Source organism: Pan paniscus, chromosome 12 (genome assembly GCF_029289425.2).
Source record: "Pan paniscus chromosome 12, NHGRI_mPanPan1-v2.0_pri, whole genome shotgun sequence".
In the NCBI taxonomy this organism is placed as follows: Eukaryota; Metazoa; Chordata; class Mammalia; order Primates; family Hominidae; genus Pan; species Pan paniscus.
In genome coordinates this window covers 34677341-34695832 of record NC_073261.2, presented here as the reverse complement: position 1 = coordinate 34695832, position 18492 = coordinate 34677341, and the positions used below count along the sequence as shown (strand labels likewise).

General features: G+C 45.9%; 2 protein-coding genes across 2 annotated transcripts in view; one reads left to right on the top strand and one right to left on the bottom strand.

The window, feature by feature from the left end:
* LOC100972110 (proton channel OTOP1-like) overlaps positions 1–1744 on the top strand; it is a 32039-nt gene extending 30295 nt beyond the window's left edge. The window contains 1 exon segment of the mRNA XM_034952266.2: positions 1478–1744. Within this exon segment, the coding sequence (XP_034808157.1) occupies positions 1478–1648 (171 nt within the window). The 3' untranslated portion in view covers positions 1649–1744.
* A 14885-nt stretch (positions 1745–16629) lies between these two features.
* Positions 16630–18492, bottom strand: part of LOC100971766 (uncharacterized) — a 35537-nt gene continuing 33674 nt past the window's right edge. Inside the window, exon 6 of the mRNA XM_034952267.3 lies at positions 16630–17333. Within this exon, the coding sequence (XP_034808158.2) occupies positions 17280–17333 (54 nt within the window). The 3' untranslated portion in view covers positions 16630–17279. The remainder of the gene's footprint in view (positions 17334–18492) is intronic.

Sequence of the window (18492 nt, the reverse complement as noted above, 5' to 3'; positions counted from 1 at the left end):
CAGGCTGGAGTGCAGTGGCATGATCTTGGCTTACTGCAAGCTTCGCCTCCTGGGTTCAAGGGATTCTCCTGCCTCAGCCCCCTGAGTAGCTGGGATTACAGGCACATGCCGCTACACCTTGCTAATTTTTTGTATTTTTAGTAGAGATGGGGTTTCACCATGTTGGCCAGCCTGGCCTTGAACTCCTGACCTCAGGTGATCCACCTGCCTCGGCCTCCCAAAGTTCTGGGATTATAGGTGTGAACCACTGTGCCCAGCCTACTTTTTGAATATTTTTGATCTGTGGTTGGTTCAATCCACAGACACAGGTCCCTGGATACTGAGGTTGGCTGTATATACCAGGGAGTGTTCTGTATGGAGATACAAATGAAGGCTATGTGTCTCAGTTACCTATTGCTATGGAAGAGACCACCCCAATACTCAGCAACTTAAAACAATGTACATTTATGATTTCATAGTTTCTCTGACTTATGAATCCAACTACAGTTTTAGCTGAGTATCTCTGCACAGGGCCATTCCCAGGCTGAAACTGTTGGCTGGGGCTGCATTCATTTCAAGGCTTGACTTTCCGAGAGGTGGCAGAGGATTTGTTTCCAAATCTACTCATGTGACTGTTGGCAGGATTCAGCTGTGGCTTGTTGGGCTGAGGGTCTGAGTTCCTTGCTGGCTGTTGACAGGAGTACTCCCTGGGCCCCTTGCCGCATAGGGTGCTTCGCAGCATGGCAGCTCTGCCACCTGTCTTTCAGGAGAAGATGAGCAAGAGGGATAGCAGGTCCTTTTGCAACCTAATTTCAGAAGTGACTTCCTGTGTCTTTTGCCATATTTTGTGAGTTGGAAGTGAGTCGTTAGGTGCATCCCACACTAAAGGGGTGGGGACTCCACAAGAGGGTGACTGCAGGAGCTGGGGATCATTGAGGGTCATCCTAGAGGCTGCCTGCCACAGCCAGGGAGTGGAGGAAGCTGAAGAAGGGTGCAGCCTGAAGCGGGAGTGAGGAGCCTGACAACTCAAGGGGTGGCAGAAAGGGAGAGAACTGGGACAGAGAAGAGCCTGAGAAGCAGGGAACAGTGTGTAGGTTCCGTGAGCAACACAAACAAAAGTCACTGCTTTCAGTTTTGCAAACTTAATTCTCATCTAAGCCCTCTCAGACACGTGTTAGAATTCCCATCTTTCAAATGAGGAAACTGAGGCTGGGTGAGGGCTGTAGAGATGGAGAGAGTTGGATGGGTTCAAAGAGCGCTCATTAGGGATGGATTGCAGGGAAGGGTGGGTGAGGAAGTGAGCAGGATCATGGCAGACATGGATTTGGTGGTTTCTGTGGAGATGGGAAATGCCACGAGGTCTCCTTATTGTTCTGTCAGGGGTGACTCAGTCCCCGTGCATCAGGGTCAGCTCCCATGAGGCCTGGGACTTGAGTGAGGCCTCCGTGGTGGCTTGGAAGCTGCTCCCCACCACAGGCCATTTTCTCTTCTCTTGCAGCTTTGGATACCTCCCGCTTTTGGCTGTCGACCTGAGTATGACAACGGATTGGAGGAAATTGTCTTTGGCTTTGAACCCTGGATAATTGTGGTCAACCTGGCCATGCCTTTTTCTATTTTCTACGGAATGCATGCAGCTGCCTCCCTCTTTGAGGTCTATTATAAGATATAGTCTGGGTCCACAAGAGACCGAGGAGTGAGCTAACAAGAGTTCATTGGAGCCAACTGGGAATGGCCAGGTTGGACAAATATTGCCTGACAAACATGAGAAGGGCCACCTTTTGTCTGCAAAGATTGTGCTTCCTGTGGGCTGGAACTGCCCATCACCCCTGATGAATGTAAACAAGTTAGATCAAAATCCATAAGGTGGCTGGAATCTGTCCTTGGTTAGTTAAATGCTAATGAAGCCCAAATTATTTTATTGCCTTCTAAATGATTTAGAAGAATGTGATTCTGGCTTGGGAAAAAATCTATCCAGTTTGTTTTTCATAAAAAGCATTTTCTTTGTGTCATTTATCATGTGACTCCATACAACCTTTTCCTGACCACCTGCATAGTAATTTACACTTTAAAAATTTATCCTTCTCAAAGCCTATGAATTTAGACACAATCACTATTGTTTCTGAATAGGTTTAATTTCTTGAAGTTATTTTTATCAGCTGGATAGAAATTTGTATACAGACCAATATAAAAACACATTTCTTACCTGAAATGTTGGCACATTTTTGTGATCATTTTCAAGTATTTTTAAAAAGAAATTTCACTGTTCTCTCTTTCACTGTAAATACATACATGTTTATTGTAAAAAATTTGGATATTTCAGAAAAGTAGAGAGAAAAAGTCACCTACGATGCCATTGTTCAATTAACAATTACTTTTAATATCTTGGTGTATTTCTTCCGACCATGTTGATGAGATTCTTTTTATTGTCATTATTATACCTTTGAATGGTGATGTAACATATTTGATTTTGTATTCAGTTATTTTCCTACCTAACAATATGGCATAAACCTTGCCCCCATATTGTTATAAGTTCTTTATAAATATCATTTTAATGCTGTATGATAGTCTATCAAGTGAATGTACCTTAATTAACATAGTTTCCTATGGTTGGTTTTACAGTGTTTATAACTTTTTGCTTTTATAGGTAACTCTGCAAAAATCAACCATATTTGTGAAGCATTTCCTATATTTAGAATTGCTTCTTTAAGATATGGAATTACAATTAGGATGCCTAGTCCAAAAATTAAGTTTATAAATATTTCAAAGGTGCCTAAGGAATATTGACATTTGGGAGGCCTTTGTATAGTTTTTCCACAGCTATTTTAAAATAATAATAAAATTAATTTTCTTACTGTAAGTATTAATGTATCTTTTCATTTGAGTGTATTTTTTTCAGACAGTGCAGGCAATGGGACAGTAATAAATACAAGGTTTTTTTTAACATGACTAAAGTACACTTATTTTAGAAAAAACTAAAAAATAGGCATATATACTAAAAAACAAAGGAAAGCATCATCTATACATGTCCCATCTAGAGAATCGGTTCTCCAACTGGGGACCTTGTTCCTTGAGGGGACATTTAGCAATATCTGAAGACATTTTTTAATATTTATTTTTTATTAAAATTAAAATAAATCTAAATTATACATAATATTTATACATACTTACAGGGTACATGTGATATTTTGATATAAACATATAATAAATAATAATCAAATCAGGGTGACAGATATTCATACCCTCAGGTATGTATCTTTTTTGTGTTAGGAACATTCTAATTTCACTATGTTAGTTACTCTAAAATATACAATAAATTATTGTTAACTATAGTTGTACTTTTGTGCTACCAAACACATTTTTGATTGTTACACTACTGCACCCAGGGATACTGCTAACACCCTACAACACACAGGACAGCCCCACCACAAAGTCTTCTGGCTGATTGTCAATGGTGCTGAGGTAATCTAGAGGTAACTGCTGTTAAGTATTGTTATCTAGGTAGCTATTAGTACACACACACAGGCTGGACATGGTGGCACATGCCTGTAATCCCAACACTTTGGGAGGCTGACACGGAAGGATCGCTTGAGGCCAAGAGTTTAAGACCAGCCAGGGAACACAAACATAGTGAGACCCTGTCTGTACAAAACACAAAACAAAAAACCCAGGTGCGGTGGAGTATGCCTGTAGTCCCAGCTACTCATGAGGCTGAGTGGAGAGGATCACTTGAGCCCAGGAGTTTGAGATTGGGTAGTGAGACAAGATTGTGCCACTGCTTTCTAGCTTGGGTGGCACAGCAAGACCCTGTCTCTAAAAAATAAAAATTTAAAAAATTATATATATATATATATATTTTTTTTTTTTTTAATTTTTTTGAGACAGACTTTCACTCTTGTCACCCAGGCTGGAGTGCAATGGCATGATCTTGGCTCACTGCAACTGCCGCCTCCTGGGGTCAAGCGATTCTCCTGCCTCAGCCTCTGGAGTAACTGGGATTACAGATGCCTGCCACCACGCCCAGCTAATTTTTGTATTTTTAGTACAGACAGGGTTTCATCATATTGGCCAGGCTGGCCTTGAACCCCTGACCTCAGGTGATCCATCTACCTTGGCCTCCCAAAGTGCTGGGATTACAGACGTGGGCCACCGCACCCAGCCGATAATTTTTTTTTTCAGAAGTACGTATACACCCACACCCACACCCACATGAAGGCGGTGTTTTTATGTATACTGCGTTTGTATGTAACTTGCTTTTTTCCTCTTGATACACCAGAGTGCTTCTTCCCTATTTTGGGTCCCAGGCATTGATGCTCTGGCTTTAGTGTGTCTGAGACTCATCTGGGGAACTTGTTAGGATTCCTGCCCTCCAAGCTGGAAGTGCAGATTCAGTCTGGAGGGGGGCCTAGAAGTCTGCACTTTCATGAGCATCTCAGGGGATGCCAACTCCCTTTGATAAGCATCTCCTTGGACGTCCATGGACCCCAAGCTAGGACTCCTGAGTAAGTTTCCTTGACATTGTATATCCATATGCAGTATGATTTTGGGTGGATTTAAGGTACATTCCATGGAAGGATGTACCATTCCTTATTTTTTCAAACGGTGATGTTGGACATTTAGAGATATTTAGGTGGTTCCTTTTTTTTGGTGCTACTGTAAACAATGCTATGGTGATCATCTTTGTAACTGAGTCTTTGAGGTCAGTAACAAACTATCCTCTGGAGTGATTTATGCTGACTAAGCAGTGACTGAGCAGGAATACAGGTTTCCCCATTTTGGTTGGCATTACCTTTACCCCTGTTCTAAGCACATTAGAAAAGCCCTGAGGCCTCAGCTGTGGGTTTTGGGCTCTTCCAAGGAGACAAAGGAGCTATCATAATGCTGGGAATGATGGATCCAGGCTGTGGGGATGCTATTGTGGACACAGGGCAGCATCAGAGCTTGGAAAAGCCTGCATGGCTGGCCAGGCTCAGCGTTTCCAAGAAAGGATCTAAAGATGGATGAAGCATCTCCTATCCTCAACAGGCAGCCTCAGGGATGGCTATTTCAGCCAGGTGCTTTTTACCTCCAAGTAATTAAGCATCCTGACTCAACCAGCGTAGGTGGCAAGGAAAATTTACTATCTTAATGCCAAGGCAATTTGCCAAAGAGGAACCAGAATGTGCAATACACAAGTGTTAAGGTCTCAGGGATTAATACAGGGAATACAAATTGAAATAATAATGAGTTACCACTTCCCATTCATTAGATTGGCAAGAGTTGGCAAGAAGTGAAAGAAAGACTCATATATACTGCTAGTGGGAGCGTAAATGAATAAAATCAGATAGGACAGCAATTGGCAATATTGACTAAGGCTGGAGGTACACATTCCTTACGACCTAAGAATTCTGTTCCTTGGCATGTGCTCCAGAGACAGCCTCACACCTGTGTTCAGGAATGTTCACTCAGCATAACTTGTAATTGGGAAAATGGAAAACAGCCTAAATGCCTGTCAATTAGGAGTGCAGATAGACACACTAGGGACAATTTCCATGATGGACTATTTCACAAGAGGAAAAAATGAACACAACAGAATTCATGTATCAACATGGATAGTCCCCCAAAACAATGTTGAATGAAACATTAAGTAGTGTAGGGGTATAATTGGTATGATACCATTTATATGATGTCTAGGAACAAGCAAAACAATCCCTGATATTGCTGGGGGATATGTCCATATGTAGTAAGATTACAAACGCACCTGAAGAAAGAATGCATGCCAAGTTCAGTGTAGTGAGAAGGGGAGGGGCTTGGAACCAGCAACTGAGTTCATGCTGTGTCCGAAATATTTTTTCTTAAGCAAAGAGGTATTCATTATGTTTTCATCTGCACTCTTAAAATGTACTCTTTAAATGTACTTTTAATGTATTTTAAAGAAATTTTAAATGAGATATTTAATAATACAAGTATTTGAGAGCAATAAAAAAAAGAAAGTCCATACAAGGAAGATGAACTTAGACAGAGCTACCAGAGCAGGTAAATTTCCAGCATTCTTCCATCATTGTTGAGAGATGGGTGTCAAAGCCAGTGGTGTTCTGTTCTCCTTGGCAGGTAGATCCCCAAGGTGGGGTAGCTCAATGCAATTAGCTGGTAAGATCACCGGACTCACTCTTCCAGGGATGACTCCATGCACATTAGGAAACCTGACATTGGTTTGCCTTCCAATGTCGCTCTTTGCTGTGGGGGCAATGCCCTGGGCACACATATTATCAGGACAATCTGCAATGGACTGGATGTTTGTTTCCCCCTTAAATTCATATGTTGAAGCTTAATGGCAATGTGGTGGTATTTGGAGGTGGGGTCTTTGGGAGGTAATGAGGCCATGATGGTAGGACCCTTGTGAATGGGATTAGTGCCTGTAAGAGGGGGCCAGAGAGCTTGTGCACTTCTTTTCTGTCATGTGAGGATGCAATGAGAAGACAGCTGTCTGTGACCTGGAAGAGGGCCCTCACCAGAACCCGACCATGCCAGCACTGGCACCCTGATCTTGGGCTTCCAGCCTCCAGACCTGTGAGAAATAAATGCCTGTTGTTGATTAGCCACCCAGCTTGTGCTATTTTGTTACAGCAGCTTGCACTGAGTAAGTTACTCCCTTACCTGCTGTAACCGTATACAGGAGGGGCCTGTGCATTTGGTAGCTTGGGTTCATCCCTGAGCCTGTGAAACTCAGATTTGAACTCATGTATTTTGGGTGCCATGACTCTTGTCGAGGCAGAGTGGAAGGGCAAGGGCATGGAGCTAGATATCCAGGGTGACAACAGGCTCCCATGGTGCCTGAGTGTGCATTAAAAAAAGCACCCCTTCCACAAGACATTCTCCAAACTGTCGAACCAAACCCACCAGCATCTTCCTACCTGCCCATGTGCCGGGGTGGGGGGAAAATTAGACATGTTTGTCTCCCCACTACAAATGTCGGCCAAAAGATCCAACTGGAAAATGCTTGCTACTACCTTCCAGTTTCACGACCCTCTCAGCTAAGGAAGCCCTTCCTGCATCCATCTCTCTCTATGCCTGTCTGTGAAGTCTCAGCTCACAGCTGACTTGGTTAGGTAAGCACTGTTATTTTGTTTCAACGGAGGGAACCTTTGGATTACATGTACATAGCTAGTCAGTGGCAGCATTTGGTTCATCACGCTGGTTTTAAAAACTCCATTGCCTTTTCTCTTCATTAGTCCTATCATCTTATGAAGAAAGTCAACTCAGTAAAAATATCCGTCAAACAATGGCTTAGGGATATGCGTACAGAACAATCAAATCAGCTGACAGAATATCTGGCTTTTCACCCAGTTATAAAATGTTGTGCTTTGCTTAACATGGTGAAGAATGAAAGCTGCTAACAGCTGATTTCTTTCTCCCAAAATGTGAGCCCCGCTATGGGAGAGCGCAACCAGCAGGGGGCGCTGGCGTCTTTCCCTGAACTTCAGGGCACGCTTGAGAGAGGGTACCTGGCGGGTGGGCAGTGGCCTCAAGTTACCAAACGAAGGGGTGGGCGCAAGGTGTGCTGATTGGACTCCATTGGCTGCGCTGGGTTCCCGTAGCGTATGTGAGAGATACCTGTCACCACTTCCCGGCTAAGACCCAGCCAGTTTCAGCAAGGACGTTCCCTCCACTGGACCCACCAGGACCCACTCCTTGCAGGGCACCATGGTCCCTCTCAAGAGGCTTTGGAGGAACGTGGGAGTTACAGGGTGTTCCCCTGATGGGAGAGTCCCTGGCATGCTGCGTGTGAATGGGACTGAGTTGGGTGGGGGAGGCTGGGAGGGCACTTGTGCTGGGTGTGATGGGGGAATGTAGTCCATGTTAGTTCCTCCTAAGAGCAGCCACTAAGAGGACTCTGGGGAGGGACAGATGGGTGCAGTGTTTTAACCCACAAATGGGAGGGTAATTCTGGCATGATGGTGGTTTTAGCAATGTTAGTAACGCACGGACCACCATAACCATGATAGTGAAGCTACATGTCTAAAAAATGTAAATCAAATCAGGCCACCTGCTAAAAACGATTCAATGGTTTCCCATTGCCCCCCCCAACTTTTTTTGAGGTGGAGTTTCGCTCTTGTCACCCAGGCTGGAGTGCAATGGCATGATCTCAGCTCACTGCAACCTCCGCCTCCTGGGTTCAAGCGATTCTCCTGCCTCAGCCTCCTGAGTAGCTGGGATTACAGGCACGTGCCATAACACTTGTCTAATTTTTGTATTTTTAGTAAAGATGGGGTTTCACCATGTTGGTCAGGCTGTTCTCGAACTCCTGACCTCAGGTGATCCACCCGCCTCGGCCTCCCAAAGTGCTGGAATTATAGGCATGAGCTACCGCGCCCCGCCCTCCCATTGCTTTTAGTAGAAAATACAAACTCCTACCCGTGGACTATTGGGGCTATCACGATCTGGGCTCTGCATCTCCATCTTCTCATGCCAATCCCATCCTCTGCCTCCCCAACCCCATAGCCCTTCCTCCTGCATGGCTGCAGCCACACCTGGCTTCTTCTCTTTAATATTCCTACCATGCCTGCCCCACAGGACCTCCACAGGAGCTGCTCTCTCTGGGGTGTGCACTTCTGGCTCAGGGCAAGGATCCATCTTTCTCACCCTTCAGGCCGTGTGTAGATAGATGTCCCTCTGTAGTGAGGTCCTCACTATCCAGCTCATTACGCTTCACTTCGGCACCCTGTCCAGACCCTTCACAGTCAGCTGCCAGCTGTGTTTTCTTATTTATTGGTGCTCATCCAGTCCAGTCCTGGATGGGACTGCCTGCCTCATGAGGGCAGGAGCTTTGCCTTCTCCTCTCCCAGAACCTCCCTGATGTGGTTGCTTGGACACGTGGGCCACCCTCCCAACACCAGACTATCGCAGGGTGCGGGAAGGGCTGGGGCCGCCGCGGGCCTTGAGGATCGCCATGTTTCCTTCTCTAGTTTTTGAGGCATTGGTGAAGATCCTCTGCCTGCTTCTAGCACACACATCCTGACCTCCTTCTGCCTTCAAGACACAAGATGGCGCTTTAAGCCTGGTTGTTAAGAAAGAGGACTACAAACGCTTGAGTTTCTTCCCTCTGCTCGCCCTCAGACGTGGCTTGCGAGGGGATTTGTGGGGTCCACCTCTCCATAGCTTGGTGGGTGGGTTCCGTCCTCCTCCTCGGACAGGGCAGGACCAGCAGCCAGAGAAGGAAGTGGCACTCAAACTGTTTTTCTGACATCAGTAATATCTGCCTACACTCCTCCAGCAGGCATCTCTGAAACATCAGTTTTGGGTGATTGGTCTAAGCCAAGCACCTTTGATAGCAAGGGTAAGCCCGCTATCCTTTGCTGGAGATGGGCACGGAGAGGGCATGTGAAGAGTGCCAGACCAGGTGTTGACAAACTATGGCTCATGAGAAGAATGGAGTGTACATTTTTAAAGGGTCATCTCTCTCTCTCTCTCACACACACACACACACACACACACACACACAGAATATGCTGCAGAGATCATATGTGACCTGACAAGCCTAAAATACTCACTATCTGGTCCTTTATAGGAAATTCTTACTAACCCCTGGTCTAAACACTGAGAGGTAAGGGACCTCTGCTGCACCGCCCTGGAGGGATTTTTGATCCCTAAATAAGAAGAGGGGAGGAGGAAGCCTGCCCTTCCTCCTGGCCTGAATGTGCTTCTGAGAGGCAGTCAAGCCTGGAACTGTGGCAGCCGGCTTGTGACCATGAAGCAACCAGCCCAAGAAGAAATGCCAACCTGCCAAGGAGGGAACAGGAGCCTGGGGCCTCGAGGACTTTGCTGAGCCTTCGTGTGACCCTGGAGCCACCTTCCTCTGGAGTTCTTGTGATGGCAGATAATTCAATGTTGTCATTGTTCAAGCCAGGGGTGGGCGAACTTTTTCCATAAAGGGCCACATGGAAAACATTTTAGGCTCTGTGTGGGCCATGAGACCTCTGTTGGCACTACAACCCTAAAAACAACCACAGACAATGTGTAAATGAATGGGTACACCTATGTTCCAATAAAACTTTATTTATAAAAATAGATGGTGGGCTGAATTTGGCCCTGAGGGCCAGAGTTTGCTGTGTATTTTGTTTGTTTGTTTGTTACTTGCAGCTGACCTATCCTAACTAGTACTCCCTGAAGTCTGCCTCAGCTCAGAAGCGTCCTTGGGTTCCAAGCCACAGGGGCTAAGCTTGAGTGTGGGTGGGGTCTGCAGCAGGGTGGTGGGAGGGATAAGCACATAAAGGCCCACATATTGATCTGCCCTTTCTATGGTCCAGGTCGTGCTTTCCTGCAATATCTTCTCATCATGGGCCTAGCAATCATGATGGGAAGGCCCCACTTTAAGAGAATGCTTTCAGCATTTCCAGGCGGTCCCTGCTTGCCCTCAACACTACATGTAGGCCTCAGCCTCCACACCTAGCATGTTTGTTAAGCAAGACTAAGCCACATGAAGCAACAGGGCAAGGGGAGGGCCCTTGTGTTCTCAGGGTCCCACGGCAGAAGTGTGGTTCCGGGAGAAATAGGGGAGCGTGCCCTTCCCTGAACAAGCATATTCCCTCAGTGTGGAGGAGCCCCTCCAAAATTTACAAGTGCTGTGATGACACGATGCTCATTCAGACCACCGGCTGCAGACAGATTGCAGAAATACGTAAGGGCTCTGTCCTTGGAGGTAGGATCTGGTTGCTCCTTGTCCCTAAGCTTGGCCCTGAAGGGAGGGCAGGATTCCAGCCAGAGTGAATGAAGAGTGAGGCTTTGGGGAAGGGCTCGGATTGCCTCTCGTGCTTGTGTTCAGATTCCTGCTGATTGGTTGTTCCCCAGGGAGACGAGGGTTCGAGGCCAGGTCTCTGCTCTGAGTTAACTTCACCACCCTGCACCTTGGTGGCAGTAAGAGAGCAACCTTAAAGGGCCGCTGAGAGAATTGAGGTGGATGCCTGTACAGCTCTAGGTATGGCACCCATTCCGGCCCCTGGCAAGCTCTTGCTACGGTTGCAGGTGTAATTTCCAGTCTCTGCCTCCAGGGATTGCTGCTGAGCAGAGACACGTTTCTCTGCTCACAGAGTGAGGCCGCCAAGATGATTCTCAGATCTCTGGTTCTGTATACAGCCCAGATAGCCTGTGAAAGGGGGAATGATAACCCCCAAAGATGTCCACGTCCTAACCTCCAGAACTAGTGAATGGGATGTTGGCAGAAGAGACTCTGTGGATGAGATTACTTCAAAGATTTGCAACGGGGAGACTATCGTGGGTTATCTGTGTGGATACGCAATGTAATCACAAAGTGTCCTTATAGATGAAGAGGGAGGCAGAGGAGATTCGACTACAGAAGAGAAGGTGATGTGACCGTGGAGGCAGAGATTGGAGTGATGTGCCCACAATTCACAATGCCAGCAGCCACCAAAGAGGCAAGGAATGGATTCTCCTCTAGGGCTTCTACCAAGGGTCCTGGCAACACCTCAGTTTTAGTCCAGGAAGACTCGTTTTGGATTTGTGACCTCCAGAACTATGAGAGAATACACCTGTGTTGTTTGAAGCTGCCAGGTTTGCAGTAGTGTGTTAGAGCAGCGTGGAAAATCCATTCAGTCCCATTGCCCTGCTTTTTATGCCTTGTACAAAAGCAGAAAATGGTATGGATGGAATGGGAGGTCATTATGTTAAGTGAAACAAGCCAGGCACAGAAAGACACACATTGCGTGTTCTCACTGGTTTGTGGGATCTAAAAATCAAAACAGTTCAACTCATGGAGCTAGAGAGCAGAAAGGTGGTTACCAGAGGCTGAGAAGAGGAGTGGGGGGCTGAGGGCAGGTGGGGATGATGTTAGAAAGAATGAATAAGATGTACTGTTTGATCACACAGCAGGATGACTGTAGTCATTAATAACTTAATTGTACATTTACAAATAACTAAAAGAGTGTAATTAGATTGTTGGTATTAGAAAGGATAAATGTGCCGGGTGCAGTGGCTCAGGCCTGTAATCCCAGCACTTTGGGAGGCCGAAGTGGGCGGATCATGAGGTCAGGAGATCGAGAGCATCCCCGTGAACACTGTGAAACCCCATCTCTACTAAAAATACAAAAAAAATTAGCCTGGCATGGTGGCGGGCACCTGTAGTCCCAGCTGCTCAAGAGGCTGAGACAGGAGAATGGCATGAACCTGGGGGGCGGAGCTTGCAGTGAGCAGAGATCACGCCATTGCACTCCAGCCTGGGTAACAGAGCTGGACTCCATCTCAAAAAAAGGAAAGAAAGAAAGAAAGAAAGAAAGAAAGAAGGAAAGAAAGGAAGGAAGGAAGGAAGGAAGGAAGGAAGGAAGGAAGGAAGGAAGGAAGAAAGAAAGAAAGAAAGAAAGAAAGAAAGGATAAATGCTTCAGGGATGGACACCTCATTCTCCATGATGTGCTTATTTCACAGTGCATGTCTGTATCAAACCATCTCATGTACCTCACATATATATGCACCTAATGTGTACCCAGAAAAAAATTAAAAAGAGCATAAAAGAAAAAAAAAACAAAAAACAAAAGCAGAAAAGAGGGCAAATGAGAGTCGGGGACTGTGATCTCATTTTGCCCAGGATGAAGCTGGGTGACAGAGCAAGCCCCTTGGCTTCTTGAGCTCCCATGTGCAGAGTGAGGGGCGGATGCAGGGGCAGGGTGTGACTTTGATGAACATTCCCTCCAGGTGGCTCTGCCCTCGGCCCCCTCTCAGGATTGTTTGTAGCTCTTTGCCTCTTCTTGGCCATTTGGAGTTTTCAGGGGCCCTACTAGGTCCTCTTGACTTCTCACTTTGCTCTCCTTGGTGGTCTAATTCATGGCCAAGGGCCCACCTGCCGTCCAGACACTGCTTTTCAACCTGACCTCTCAGCTCCAGGCTGGTTATTTCCAACAGCCTACTTGGGTGTCTCAAAGGCACTTTACACTCAATGTGTCCAACACTGAACTCAAGCTCCCGGCATCGCCATTCAGTTATCCCTCCACATTTCCAACCCTATGGATTGCACTAGCATCTGTCCATTATGCAGGCCAGGCTGCAAAGGCTGTCTCCACGCTGCCCTTATGCTGTCGGGGCTTAGAACATGACACCCCAAAGCGTGGTGCCTCAGCCTGAGTATTTTGAACTGAAGGACATTGGAAGGAACTCAGAAGCAAGGTCTTTCCAACCTTCTCCTCACACCCTCTCTTCTGCTTGCCTTCATCCTCCAAAGTGAGTCACAGAAACCAGAATTTATCTTCCTCAAGATGGGTCATAGAACCTAGAAACCCTCCTGCTAAAGCAAACCATAAAACCTAGAAAGGTCATTCTCTATCTTCTCCTTCTCCTTTGAAAACTCTCATTTCAGAAAGGGTCCTGCCCCATACCCAGGAGGAATGGAGGCTACACAGAGAGGCTCAGAAGAATCTGAGCAGACAATTTTGCTGGGTCCCCTTTCAGTCTGTTCCCAGTAGGTCATACCCGTTTGTCCAATCACATTTCTATCTGGCTGTCCATTCTTCATCTAATCTAAGCATAAAAATTAACAGTTTTCCCTGGGCCTTTGGGTTGTCATTTCTGAAGCCTCCCATGTCACATAAAACTTGGATTAAATAAATTTGCTCTGTTTTTCTCTTGTTAATGTGTCTTTTGTTATAGGAGTGTTGGCCGTGACCCTTAAGATGGATAAGTAAAGGACTCACACCTTCACAGCCCTACAGCCCCATCTCCAATAAGTAGCCACACCTGCCACTTCTACCCACAAATACCTGGATTCCGCTCATCTCTTCCCATTGTCATTCCTACCACTCAATTCCCTGTCACCATCATCTCCTGATGGGTCTTCTGGAGCAGCTTCCTCACTCATCTCTCCAGTTCATCCCTTGCTTCTACCAGTCTGTCCTTGCTATGGTAAAACGGGCATTTGAGAAAGGCAATTACACGGTTACCCCTCCCCTGCTCAGCACTCTCCAATTTGATGGACACCAAAATCCTTGCCTTGGTCCCCTTGGTCCTGCGTGCCCTCCTCTCTGGCCTCATCTCAAGCCACTGCCCTCGTGCTGCACTCTTCCTCTGTAATCCACACTGCTGGCTTCTTTTCCTTGAATGTGCTATGCTCCCTCCTGCTGCAGGAGGGCCTTGCACTTGCTGCTTCCTCTTCTTTCTTCTAGTGAATTCCTATTCCTCCTTCAGCTCTCCATTCAAGCCAGTGCCTCAGGGAAGTCTTCCCTCACCTCTAGACCAGGTCTCGTGTCCCTGCCATGAAGCCTCACAACACCATCCAGCTTTCCTTCCTTGCATCTGTCATAGCTTTTGATCATACAATGATGTGTGGGACTTTCTGAATAGTGGTCCCTCTTTACCAATTAACTGTGAGCCTCAAGAGGAAGGAATAATGTCTGTTTGCTCCTCCTCTGTATCCCTAGTGGTGGTAGAAGAGGAGGTCAATAATCATCCTCAAATGAACTAAAATGAATGGATGCTTAGTTTCTTTTTTTTTTTTTTTTGAGACAGGGTCTTGCTCTGTTGCCCAGATGTGATGATCATGGTTCACTGTAGCCTCAACCCCTGGGGCTCAAGTGATCCTCCCACCTCAGCCTCCCAGGTAGCTGGAACTACATGCATCCACCTCTATGCCTGGCTAATTTTTTTATTTTATTTTATTTTATTTTTTTAGAGATGGGCTATTTTTACGTTGCCCAGACTCGTCTCGAACACCTGGGCTAAAGCAATCTGCCCACCTCGGCCTCCCAAAGTACTGGGATTACAGGCAGGAGCCACTGTGTCTGGCCCAATGCTTAAGATCTTTTGAGACAAAAAGGAGGAAGTGGGAGATAGTTTCAATACCACAGGAAGCTCAGAAAAAAAAACACCCCCCAACCCCCCCAAAAAACATACATGTATTTATTTGATATTTGGCTGTGCAGGTTAAAAAGTTATTTATTTATTTATTTATTTGCTTTTGGAAAAACTCGAGTCAGCTTGATGAGGTCACTTTTTCCTGCTACTCCTTCTTATTTGGGGAGTAAAGGGACTTCCATGATCTGGATGGATGATTGTGATGAGGAGGTTACCAGGATTGCCCTGAGAGAATGGACTGTGAGCTTTCAGGGATGGAAGCTGCATCTTCATCTCTATAATCCCTTGTTTGGCACAGTGTCAGCCTGAGAAGATGCTTGGCGGCAAATATGAATTATGGCACACACTGTTAATTTCTTACCCATGAGCAGTTCCTTTGCTTGCTAACAGAAAATCCTGATTTTGCTTGGATAAACAAAGTGTCCAGTGTCAGGTGATGACTCAAGGTTGGTTTAAGCCAGGCTGGGGCCTTCTGTTCCTTTTTGCCTGATACTTGAAAGAGTTTACAGTAGGGACTGTCCTGTGGTCCACTTCTGGATAATGAGACATAAGGAGAAGTCTGCTGTGTCCTTCTAAGAAGATTTTCTTCACTGGTTAAAGGCGAGAGACACATCAAGAAAAGCCCCCCTTGACATAGCTTCCTCCATCTTGTTCCTGGAGTCTGAACTTGGTCATGATGGCTGGAGCTATAACAGCCATCCTGTGATCATGAAGCTCCAAGGGTATAAAGCAGTAATACTCAGGAAGGTGGAGCCTTTGGACAAAATGATAAAAGGAATCTGGGGCCTCAGCTACATCACTGAGCCTTTCAAGTCCTTGCCTTCTTCCTCTTAAATCCTGTTATGTTACATAACTAAATGTCTTTATTGCAAAAGCCACAAGTAGTCAGGCTTTCTGTTATTCACAGCTGAAAGCATTTCTCTTATTTTCAAATAATTTCAGACTTATAGAAGAATTAATTGTAAGGCAAAGAACTTTCATGCCCTTCACCCACCTTCACCAATTGTTATTTGCCACATTTACTTTCTCCATCTATATAGTCTATTCTACTCTATTATCTTTCCCTGAACCATTTGAAATTCAGTTGCAGGCATCCTTCTCCTCTCCCTTAAACATTTCAGAACATATTCCATCAGAACAAGAAGACTCTAGTGCTCAAGTTCGGGGAATTTGAGGTTGATGCCATACAATCGTGTAGTCCTTGATAATTGTCTAATATACAGTTCACTTAAAATTTCGCCAACAGTCCCAATAATGCCCTTTAAGGCACGTTTCCCCTGATCCAGCTGTCATACCTTTTTAGTCTCCCTTAATCTGGAACAGTTCCTCTGCCTCTTTTTGTCTATCATGGGTTTGACACCGAAGAACAGTTCAGGTCAGTCCTTGAAGGTCCCTCCATCTGTGTTTGTCTGATGTTTCCTCCAGGGACCGGAATGCTACAGAAGCAATGCTGTGTTCTCAGTGTATCACATCAAGAGACACTTGGCACCCATTTGTCCTATTCCTGGTGTTGTTAACTTTGTTCAGCTCATTAAGGGAGGACCTGCTGGGCTTCTCTACTGTTAAGTTACCACTTTTTCTCTTTGCAATTAATAAACCATATGAGTGGAAGTGCTATGAGACAATGAAAACATACTTTACCTTCTGAAATTTTCACTCAGTGATGATTCTTCCTTGAATAAACTATTATGATCATGTTTGCAAATGGAGTTTTCTATTATTCCCTCGTATTTATTCATTGGCATTCTACTGTAAGAAAGCCTTCTTCCTTCTTCCCTCCCTCCGTCCCTCCCTCCCTCTCTCCCTCCCTCCCTCTCTTCTTCTTTCTTTTCTTCCTTCCCTTTTCTTTCTTTCTATAGCTATAGGTTCTCATTTTATTCAATAGACTATAATCTACCATTATCATTATTAATTTGGATGCTCACATCATCCCAGATTTGGCCAGTGGAAGCCCCTTGAAGTTGATTGATGTGTCCTTTGACATGTCCCTGTCATTTTTTAAATGCTTCCTTGCTTTCTGGCACCACACAGCACTCTGGGCTCACCTTGTACTTCCCTACCCCAGCCTTAGCATCAGCCATTTCTCCAAGGAGCTCTGAGTCCTTTTAGTGAAGGGTGGTATTTATAAACCACAATCTGGATGGTTTGTGGATATTGCACAGCATTCAGTCAGAAGCCATGGGAAATGAAGCGACATTTATTGAAACTTGTATTAGTCAAGCAACTTAATGCTTGGCTAAGTTGCAGTGAGTAATAATCCCTAACCCCAGTGACAGTGCAGAAAAAGAAGGGTTTCATATGTGGAGTGTGATGCATGTCAATGGGAGTTTCCTCCACCTGGTGACTCAGGTATCCAGGCACATTCATCTCTGCAGGTCTGCCATCTTGACACGAGGTCATTGCAGAAGGAGAGAGGGTGTAGAGTCATGCCAGCTCTTAGGTGCTCCTGACAAGGAGATCTGCAGCACTCTGCTCACATTCCTGTTTTCCAGAACTCAGCCAGTACCCAGTGCAACTGCCAAAGAGTCTGGGAAGCATAGAGAGTACACAGATAGCTGGAGATCCCTCATCACTACTGTCATGATATGTTCATTTATGCAATACATATCAATGGGTTCACCCCAGTCAGGCTGACTCCAAGAGGCTAAGATGACTTCACCTTGGGTGGTTTGTAGCTGAGAAAGAAAGGCAAGTCAGCACCAATCGAACAGATCATTCACTTCAGTGGGCTGTCGAGCTGTGCTAGAGGCAGGTGCAGTGTGCTGCAGAAATACAGATGGTGACTACTACCCTGGAGTCTTGGGGAGATCCTGGTGTGCATTGGTGTGGGGTTGGAAAGGTGAGTTGGCACTCACTCCCTTCAAGAAGAAGTGGGAAGGACATTTCAGACAGGGGCAAGTGCAAAGGCACAGGGCCTGAAAGAACTAGGTTGGGAGAAGAGGATGGCATTGGAATGGGTGGGAGAGGGGTCTGCTGGGGAAAGCTGGGGAGGCAAGAGATGAGGCTGGACAAGCAGATTGTGAAGGGCCACACTGAGAAGCTGGGGATTAGTACATTAATTTTTATTAATTGGATTAATAATTAATAATGTGGGTTGCAGGGAATCATAGGGAGTGTGAAGAACACTGTGGTTGTGTTTTAGGAGGATTGCCTTGGTGGTAGAGCGTTGGATGGAGGAGATAGGAGTGGGGGTGAACACATCAACACAGAGAGACCTGCCCAAAGGCTCTGGCAGCCATGCAAGCAAAAAGCGTCGAGGACCTGAATTAGGAGGTGGCACTGGGGATGGATAGAAGGGGTTGGCTTGTGGAGCCATTTTGAGATAATGAATCAATAATAGCTTCCATCTATTGTGGATCATCAAGATGTATTATTGGCTCACAATCCTTCCTGGCCTTCCCACATTCCTGCGACTTCCCTGTGGACAGGACAGAGCAGATTTCTTGCTGTGCACATGACCAGCTTTGGCTAGAGATGCATGAGCAGAGTTAGTGCATGCCTGGTCTGACTGGAGGCTCTAACTGAATGTGGTGTTGGGTGGCAGCACTGACCCCACCCCTGCACAATGAGAAGAGCAAGCTCCAGGGAACCACCGGCCTGTGAATGAGACACACAGAAGCAAACAGAGCCTGGCCCCCAGTCCGAGGCAAGGCTTCCCAGCTCACTGCAAATTATTAGCAAGAAAT